Genomic DNA, 10,358 nt, shown 5'->3' on the forward strand with positions numbered 1-10,358 from the left:
AAGTGTTGGTGCCTATTTCAAAGAGTTTCATGTCGCGTTTGCATACATCAGTATATCTTAAAAGTGGACATACATCAGTATATCTTAAAGGTGGACATACATCAGTATATCTTAAAGGTGGACATACATCAGTATATCTTAAAAGTGGACATACATCAGTATATCTTAAAGATGGACATACATCAGTATATCTTAAAGATGGACATACATCAGTATATCTTAAAGGTGGACATACATCAGTATATCTTAAAAGTGGACATACATCAGTATATCTTAAAGATGGACATACATCAGTATGTCAGCATTTCCTCATTGCTATCTTATTTTAATGATCCGTATTAAGCATCGGAGGTGGAAGATATTCATCTTTTTTTTTTCCTGTCAAGCGTAGGTGGACCTTGATTTACTACTTGAAGTAGTGTTTGAATTTTATCTATAATCGTTGTCCTATGAAAGCATTAGACTCAAAAGTTATTAATTTATAATAAGTCTGCTTCACTTCTTTCTAGTTTAAAAAAAAAGTGAGTTCTGTTCTACTCTGGTGGTATGCAATATCTCTTATTAAAATACTTAAACTAAAACCTATAATGAATTAAATAACACATTTCTCTCCTTCACAGGTATTCCGCTCAACATCTAGCTCCATGTTGGATAGTGGTCAGTATGATGCCCTTGTCCAGGACTCACAGCGCCACCAAGATGCAGACTCCATCGCTCACTGCTCGGAGAGTCATCATCTACTCCAGCAGCAGCTGCCACCACCGTCCGGCCTGCGCCACACGCCGCCACACAGACCCCAACACATGTGTCCTACAAACTTGCAGCGGGAGTCTACCCCAGGGGAAGGTGGCTGGCAGGTGAGCCACCACCTGGAGGTGTATGTGGATAAGCAGCATCAACACCCGCACAGACAGCAACGGAAGCAGCCGAGCCCCCAGGAGCTCTATCCTCCCCACATAGCTATTTCGGGAGACGGGGAGGAAGGATACACCTCTGCACAGAAATCACTTCAGTCCAAGCAACAACTGGTCAGGAACTGGCAGGAAGAGAGTGGGGTGTTTCGCCCCCCTCCCAACCGGACCATCTACGACTGCGACACACCTCCCCCGCCATACTCCCTATCCCCTCCCGGGGTGAAGAGCTTGGACACTGATGCTGGAGTGGTCAACCCGCTGCGGCCGGTCCGTGGTTCCCTGACTCCCCAGAGCTCCCCGACGTCCCGATGTCACAGCCTGTCCTGCCACCATTGACGCCAGTGGTTGGGGGCGCATCGGTCAGCTTCCTACAAAATAAATTTGGACATTTCTATGGATGTGTTGCACTCTGTTGTCAAACAGTCCCTTGTGATATTCGGAAGCAGGCACAGGCCAATGTGATTTCATTGCTTAATTATTATTATTATTATTAATATTATTTTGTTTTTGGAGTTAGCGTGAGCATATTTTTGTTTTTATGTTCTAGTACCATGATGTCCTTCATTGACTTCACTAGAGTTACCTTCCCCTGTTCCTTGAGAACATTGTACACAGCCTAGATTCGTTTAACAAATTGGGAGTTTAAACAATAACACAACAAGTGTGAATGCTTGATGAATACAAACAATTGTGAATGCTTGATGAATACAAACAACAATTGTGAATGCTTGATGAATACACATAAAATGTGAGTGACTAGTGGAGAGCATACATGCTATTACTTTTTACACAGCCAGATGTGCAAGCATTTTTACAATCAAATTCTCTTTGTAACCTGGCCCTTTTATGTGTGTCCTTTTTGAATTATTTAATAATAAAAAGTGATTTGCTTTTCTGATCATTAATTTATATGTATATAGTTATAGAGAGAGATATCCAACAGTTGTTAGAAGAGTACAAAAACATAAGAATCATTTGATAAGTTTTTGTTTTTGTTTTGGTTTAAGAAGAGTATATCTCATGTGTGTTTGGTCTCATTGGATTCTGGTGGGCGTTTTGATTGAAGTGAAGATGCCGGCCTGGAATTAGCAATGTTACACAAACACACACAGAGCTAATGTTGTGATCATCTGTTCCTAAATCTTTTTTTTTTTTTTGTTGACAAAGTTTCTTGTGTGAGGCAGTGAGAAATCCAGAAGTCTCTAGTCCCAAGAAATAACTCTGTGGATTGAGTATGTGGGTTGATGTATCAACTATGAGTTGGGTTTAAAAATGTTTTATTCATTTAGCCGTTGCTGAAGGGATGCTCTACTTTAACGTGTCTTCTTGTTCGTGCGGTATGCACGCTGGACTGTCGTTTGGTTGTCTCGATAGTCCTGGGTTCATACACTGCCTGCTGCCAACCCCCCGTTGTCCTGTGGCAGGTTTGGTCTAGGAAGTAAATTATCTTTAACTCTGATGGTACATCCGAAATACATAAAACACTAAAAACCTGTCAAATGTGCTTAAAAAGGGGGCAATTTTTTTTCCTCTATGATTTCCAATTTGTATCCTAGATTGATAAATCTTGTGATAAATTCAGTGATATGGGTTTAAAGGCACTGTGGATCTTAGAAACAATTTGTCTTCAGGAAGTTTCATAATGAGTTTGTCCTGATCAATTTTAAGTTGGATCTAAAGCTGTGTTCAGGTTACTACAAGTACAACACAACTGTACAACACAGCTGTACACTAAATGCCAATGTGTCTTGGTTATTAGATCTAGTTGCAAAAAATGTTTGTGTGTTTGTTTTTGCCATCGTCTTCTGCTGTAAAATGTGGTTGGGAATTAACCTAGCTCATTGTTACGTTTATTCTCCTCGGAGTTGAATTGAAAGAAAACACTGGCAGTTTTTAATACATTTTTACTTGGCGATCCATTTTTTTAAAATTAAATTCCACCTCTAGACCTACATTAAAAACTTTTTGGTTCAATTGAGTTTTATTCTGGAAAGTAGAGCATTCCCAGTTGTTTCCTTTTTCTTTTGTCTTGACTTCTATTCTCCTAGCTCTTGTTCTATTCTCCTAGCTCTTGTTCTATTCTCCTGGCTCTTGTTCTATTCTCCTAGCTCTTGTTCTATTCTCCTAGCTCTTGTTCTATTCTCCTAGCTCTTGTTCTATTCTCCTAGCTCTTGTTCTATTCTCCTGGCTCTTGTTCTATTCTCCTAGCTCTTGTTCTATTCTCCTAGCTCTTGTTCTATTCTCCTAGCTCTTGTTCTATTCTCCTGGCTCTTGTAAGTGTTGGGCTAAATAGTTTGTTGAACCCAAGTCACTCAATTTTCTGATGATTTGAAGAGGAAACAAATTGGCCATCTCTTTATGTGATCATTTTTATTCTTTTATGTTTGTAACTTTTTTTTTTGTTCCCTTGCCTGTCATGGAGTCTAGACTTGCCTAGCCGTCCCACACCTGGCCTCTCACTAGTGATTGCAAATTAACTCTTTTTTTTTGTTCACAAGGATCCTAATGACTTACTTCCAACGAGCCTCTTGCCATGAATTTCACTGTGAGGATGAAAGGCAGCCAAGCGAGTAATCAGCTCAGTGAGCCATTTGTCCAATGTTTGGCCTAAACTACCAAAACGCTTTCATTTCTCATTGACTAGCTGTTTGTTCTTGCTTACTGCAATATGTTATCTTCCCTGTTCAGTTGAATGTTTTTGTTTTAGAAAGATTCTTGGCCTTTGTAGTGCCACTTTAGTTGTATTTCTGTATTGTTTTATATATAGATATATATATATTATTTTTTTTTGCAAATGATAGTTTTCAATGCTGTTAGAAAAAACATTTGTTTCGTTTCATTGATAAAAAGTAAACCAAAGGAACTATATTTTATTCAGATTTGTTTGCATCAAGACTGTTGAATAGATTCTTTCATTACTCTATTGTCTGGGTAGAAGTGTACACTGAATTTTTTTAAGACCTGGTACAGCACTAGATAGCATTTTGAAAAAATGACTACAAATTTTTTTTTTCTATCTGCATAATTTCATCTTTGTGTGTGAAGCTAAGTCTCTCATTTTAGTCCAGTGTTGATACCGACAGTGTTTGAAATCTTACCACATGTTCGTGAAGTGTCGACTTGTTCAAGTTTATTTAAAATGGTTAACTAGTTTAGGAGTTGATGTCATTAGAAAGTGAAATCTAAGTAGCGAAATTTTTTTTTGGGGTGAAAGAGTGTAACAAGAGTGTAACAAAATAGAAATTTATTTGTTTATTTTTTTACTAATTGTTTTACATTTCAAATTCCTTGATTAGAAAAAAAAATTGTCATGAAATTTTGTTCTCTTTGATTTCCCCAGGAATTTGAAAGTTAGGAACTGGTGCCTCTTGTCCAAACGGTTGTGATTTCAATTTCCATCTAGCATTGATGTTTCAGCTGTGTCTTATACTATGTCATTGCTCGCTTACTCTTGGTCCTGTTTGGGCTCATCAAATGTCATGGTGTGCTTTACTGTTGACCCAGATGGAGTCAATCAAATGTTGTTGCGTGTTATGACCTTGACCCAGATGAGGTCTTTGTGAATGTTTGTGAGTAATAATGAGGAAGTGTAATGCATTTTTTTTCCTTGTCTGGTGTCATGGTGACTGAGCACATCCCCAAAGACTCTTGTCTAGGTCAATATGTTCACTTAAGTTGTCTGGTGTCATGGTGGCTAAGCCCATCCCCAAAGACTCTTGTCTAGGTCAATATGTTCACTTGTTAAGTTGTCTGGTGTCATGGTGACTAAGCCCATCCCCAAAGACTCTTGTCTAGGTCAATATGTTCACTTGTTAAGTTGTCTGGTGTCATGGTGGCTAAGCACATCCCCAAAGACTCTTGTCTAGGTCAATATGTTCACTTAAGTTGTCTGGTGTCATGGTGACTAAGCACATCCCCAAAGACTCTTGTCTAGGTCAATATGTTCACTTAAGTTGTCTGGTGTCATGGTGACTAAGCACATCCCCAAAGACTCTTGTCTAGGTCAATATGTTCACTTAAGTTGTCTGGTGTCATGGTGGCTAAGCACATCCCCAAAGACTAAGTCAATATGTTCACTTGTTAAGTACTCATCTCCTTTTAATAAGAGTGGTTCAAAATTTGTTCACTTGCACACCCCATGTTCATTTTATAAATTGTATTTTGTATATTGTGTATACGTTTTTTAGAAGATGTATACAGAAATCGCGACTCCCCTTTTGAGACACTCCCATCATTTTTGACAGTCAGGTCCTGCACAACTACTCAGCCAGTGTTTCTCACAGTGCCACTAATGGAACTTGTTCACAAAATATTTTGAATAGCTGCCTGTTCATCTGTTAGACACCCTAGACGAAGTCATCTCAATGGTCCCAGGCCCCAGATTCAAACTCCGCCCGCTGCCGTCTCCCCCCCCCCCCCTCCATCCTGCGGGAAGTTTGGGCTAGGGTGTAATAATCTTCAATTCTGAATGAACTTCCGAAACTTGTAAAAAGATCATAAATTGTCATTAGAAAAACTTCTAAAGCTTTTGCTTGTGAACTTGCTTGACTTAGAGGAGATCTAATAGCTGTGCTGAAGAGTAGGGGTAGTTGGTTCCCACTTAGGTCAACACTTTGAGAAGCATTGTCAGAGAACAAAAACATTCTAGGCGACAGTGAAATACATTTTTTTAATCTGACCAAATCTTTTTTTTTTCTTTTTTTTTTTTTGTAAAAAGCATTGCTACTTTCTGGAAAAATTGATTATATATATTTATAAACAAATAATATATATATAATTATATATAGAATTGTTTGTTTACAAATAGACATGACACTGGATCAATGTCATGGGATGTGTGATATTATATATAAATATATATATTTTTTTGCAATAATTTGATATAATAATACAACTATTTGGGGTGCAACTGATGTAGAACAAAATAATCTATGCTGTGTGAATATTGTGTTTAAGATTGGTTGGGGGGGGGGGGTTGGAGTGGTTCCAAGGTGCAATAAGAGGTCAATGAGCCATGGAGGGTTACCTGGACATGATGTACACAATTAAGTTTGGTGTGTGTTTGACTTGATACTATGTGTGCAGGGTATAGTGTGTGTGTGTGTGTGTTGTGTGGCAATGCAGACCCCCTGACTTTGCAGTGAAGTCATATCTTTTGTGTCGGATATCTCTTTCTACTGTGTGTCAGATGTGTCTTTGTCACTGTTTGCAACCAGCTGTATGTGACACTGTACAGAATTCGGTGTATCCGTCTGAATGCAGAATCGGGTATGTCAGACCCTGTATAAATGTACATGGTGACAAGCCACATGTTCGAAAGGTAGGTCACATGTCATGACAGCACCTTTACCTGGTGTGTTTTAAGCATAGTACAATATCTGTTGTCTGACAGTATCTTGCTTGGTGTGGCCCAGTGTGAAGTAACAAGGGACAAAACTGTTGTACACAAGTTGCTACTTTATTTATTTCTGGACAATGGTAAAGATACATTTTGTGTGTGTTTGTCTTCAGCCATTCAATCTCACCTGGCTTGCTCATTCTGTTCTATACATGATCAACTTGTATGTCTTGCTTTTATTTTTTTAAAAACAAATATTCATGTGTGAGAATGAGTTCATTCCCTTTGGTTTGTGTAATTTATGAGTAGTTGATTGTGCCCCCTTATTATTTCAAAGAAAGATATTGTCAAATACTCACAATACATTTGTAGATAGAGACATTGTGCAACTCTTCTGTTTTTGAAATTTGTGTTTTTTTTTGTTCATTTAGTACATTAGTGGATTGAGTTGTGGTTCTTGGTATTGAGATACTGATCTCTAGCTGGGGTGGGGAATAGCAATGGTGGTACACTAAAATGTTCATCTAGAGTCTAGTGAGTGTATATATTTTGTCTAGTTGTTGTTTTTTTTTTTTCTAAGTTGTGTGTGTGGCCCATTTATATTATAATCTTAACTCAGGGCCTACTATCGGTATATTTTACAACCAACCCCTGGTCACCACTTCGAAGCATAATCTAATATGGAAAAAAAATAGTTTGGTGACTAGAAATAATGGAGTATTAATATCATGCCATAATGTGTACTCTCCCCAGCAACACTTGTGTATGATCAGTTCATTCTGAGATGGGGGAAAAAAGAGAGAGCATGCTAAACTAAGAAGGGTAAAGGGAGACTACTCTTGAAACACTTTCTTGCAGTTGGAGTCCAGTTACCTTTTTCTTCAGAATTGTGTTTGCTGGGAGACTAAGGATGACACTGACATATGAAGATCAAAGTGGTGTTAGCAGCCTAGAGCATGGACTAGTTTATGATACCTGTTTTAAATTCATACAATTTGTCTTCTCTGTCAAACTGCTGCCAGGTGTCATCTAGACAGTAAGACATTTCTGCTGCTAGGTGTCATCTAGACAATAAGACATTTCTGCTGCTAGGTGTCTTCTAGACAATGAAATTTCTGCTGCTAGGAGTCATCTAGACAATGACTTTTCTGCTACTGGTTGTCTTCTAGACAATGACATTTCTGCTGCTAGGTCATTCTCTGTGTATCGGGTACCAGCAGTCTCATTGTGCCTCTGAACTCACTTCTCCACATGAGTGTAATATCAAAACTGATTCAAGGTGTGTTTTAGTGGCTGAGCTTGGCTTGCTGTCAGCTGAATAAGTTTCATCTTATCTTGCCACTGTCAGCTGTCACTAGCTTGTGCCTTCTGTCAATGATGGCATGTCAGTGCTTAACCTATCTGGTATTATGAGTGTTCTTCTTGAAAAGACTTTTGCTATATGTCAGTGCACTACAAAATAGTTTAGTTGTCTTCTTGAGAACAGAAGAACCACTGAATCGTAGTCCCTAGCAGACCAAAATTGTGATTCTTGCTTTCGAGATTTCAAAAACACTACATTTCTCTGGAGGGACTTAGGCAGCCAGGTGGCAAAGTGCTTGGCTTCTGAACCAAAGGGTGAAGAGTTCAAAACTCAGTGAAGTGTGCTATTGAAATTTAGGATTTTTAAATGTCCCTAATGGACATTTGACATGAGTTGGGAACAGTCATCATGCATCCTCACTGACCAGTGCCCTTATGATGCTTAATAATATTCCTTCTGGATACTGACCAGTGCCCTTATGATGCTTAATAATATTCCTTCTGGATACAGCAAAATATAAATTATGGCTTTTAGAAATATAAAAAATAAATTAAACATATAAAAAGTTTTTGCGTGAAACAAAAAAATAATTGAAAAATTCTGATATCAATTGTTGTGCAACAGGAAATCTTCCAAATGTATGCAGAACTGATTTTCAGTTTGAAATATGACACTGGCTGAGTTGTGTTATCTGGGCACCTCAAAGCATCACAGAAACCTTCCCCCACATGTGCACAAGGTTAGACCAGAGTGAACTGAACATGCTCTAGTTGTGCTATATAATAATAGTAATAAAGGTCCACCATTTTCAACTATGTCCTATTAAGTATCCATGGGTGTAGGGAATGTTGCCAAGGATACCAGCATTGAAATGTTTCTTAACCAAAGTCAGATTTTGGCATTCTAAAATCCCCAGTCAAATAGTCCAGCCTTGATTGTGATTTCAACTAGACCCACTAAGTTTGCCCCCAAAGCACTATCTCTTTGCCACCTTTCACCATAGAAATAGCAAACTTCTCAGGCTAAAACTAATTTCTCTTAATGCCCACCAGCAAATGTCTTTGATCTATTCCTTAATATTTCTCTGGCACCCCCCCCCCCAATCAAACATTTCATTCATGATGTTACTTGTATCTAACTTAGTAATGAATAGTTTATGCAGGAATAGGGTGAACTCAGTCGCTGTGTTAAGCAATAATCTATTCCAGTGTTCATTATCGTCACACATGCTCAGATCTTAGGCTTCTCCTAACCATGAACAAATGTGAAGGTTTCAAGACTTGTTTTTGTTTAGAGACAAAGCAGCAGATAAGTAATAACACTATTCCTTCTGCCTGCTCAGCAATTTACATTTGTGAATCCAAGAGTGGAGTATTTCAAGTCTAAGTCTAGGTAGAGATACAATCTAGAGAAAGTGTATTTCATAATTGAATTGACCTTACAGAATGTCCTTATAAAATGTCCTTATTTCTGAAATCTAAGCTTGCCTTTAATATCTTTTTTTTATTCTTCCACGGATGGACAGATTTTGTAATTAGAAAACAATTTTACATAAGCATATAAAATTTTTAGTGCAACACCCACCGCAAGACAGAAAAAAATCTAATTTAAAGATCAAAGCTTTATTTAAAAAAAAAAAAAACTGAAATAGAAAAGTTCTGCACAGACAGTAGTCTCCTCAAAGTTTCTGGACATGACAATGTAAGTCTCACAGTCGAATGTCTTGATGTCCAAAAACGAAATTTCACCCCGGTAACAAAATACATTTTTTTTTAGATGTTTGTTTTGCTCTGCCTTTATGTTTGTAGACTATTATGTGGTTTAAATAATAAATAAGAATTTGTATGCTTCCCTTTCAGCTAGACATATTTGTTATGTCCCCTATCTGACCATAAGTTACTTTCCTTGCCGATGTGCTGTATGGTAACCAAAGAGAGACTAAGACAAAATTTATTTTTTTTTCAGTGTAGAAATCTTTAACCTATCGACTCCTTGTTTTCAAACCTGCAGACAATTAAAATCAGACTACACGTGAGATTGAATTTAGAGCAAGTACTAGATGGTTGCATTGCATTCAATCTTAGATCCTGTGTGTTGGGAATGTTTAATAGTTGCAGAACTGTGTGTGCTGCTTTCATCTTCTTTGGATTCCATTCAACTGTAATTAGGATAGGAAGAGGTTTTCATTTGAATAGTGACTTGTTCATTTTAAATGCTTTCACAAATGTAACCTCCCCCAACCCCCAGAAATTTTTTTTTTTAAAGTTTCGTAGATGGTTCCCCCCCTTTAGTTTTTTGTTTTTGTTTGGAATACATTTTTATTGATATCCGAATTCAACTGCCATTGGGAAACTAGGGGAGATCTATTGAGTGTAAACAATAAGTTGAATGATGTGCCCTAGTATTAGCTGCAAGTCAGACAGGGCCCAAGCTTGTCAATGTGTGAATGGATTGAAATATTCTGGAAACATTTTGGTCATGCATTGTTTTTTTTAAACTTTACCATTTGATCAGATCAATTAAATACATTGAGAAACTTGACGTCTTGTTAGTCGCTGTAATTTGTCTTTGTCTTGTGGTCAATAAATGGACATTTATACAACATTAAAACCAAATTGCTGGCCAAGGGTGTGGGTTCAATACAAGTTTCAATTAATTGCTGCCCTAAGGTGTGGGTTCAATACAAGTTTCAATTAATTGCTGCCCTAGGGTGTGGGTTCAATCTGTGTTTCAGTGCTGCCCAAGACACACACATTTGAAACTGTCAAGGAAGGTTTGTCAACATTGAGTATTAGCTTAAGTT

General features: G+C 37.7%; 1 protein-coding gene across 9 annotated transcripts in view; it reads left to right on the forward strand.

Annotated features, from left to right (window-relative positions):
• LOC106052151 (uncharacterized) overlaps positions 1-10,094 on the forward strand; it is a 61,112-nt gene extending 51,018 nt beyond the window's left edge. For all 9 annotated transcript variants that reach the window (XM_056034675.1, XM_013207453.2, XM_056034672.1 and 6 more), the window contains one exon: positions 621-10,094. In XM_056034675.1, coding sequence (XP_055890650.1) covers positions 621-1,250 — 630 coding nt within the window. In that variant the 3' untranslated portion in view covers positions 1,251-10,094. The remainder of the gene's footprint in view (positions 1-620) is intronic.
• The last annotated feature ends 264 nt before the right edge of the window (positions 10,095-10,358 follow it).

The sequence above is a fragment of the Biomphalaria glabrata genome, chromosome 7 (genome assembly GCF_947242115.1).
Source record: "Biomphalaria glabrata chromosome 7, xgBioGlab47.1, whole genome shotgun sequence".
In the NCBI taxonomy this organism is placed as follows: Eukaryota; Metazoa; Mollusca; class Gastropoda; family Planorbidae; genus Biomphalaria; species Biomphalaria glabrata.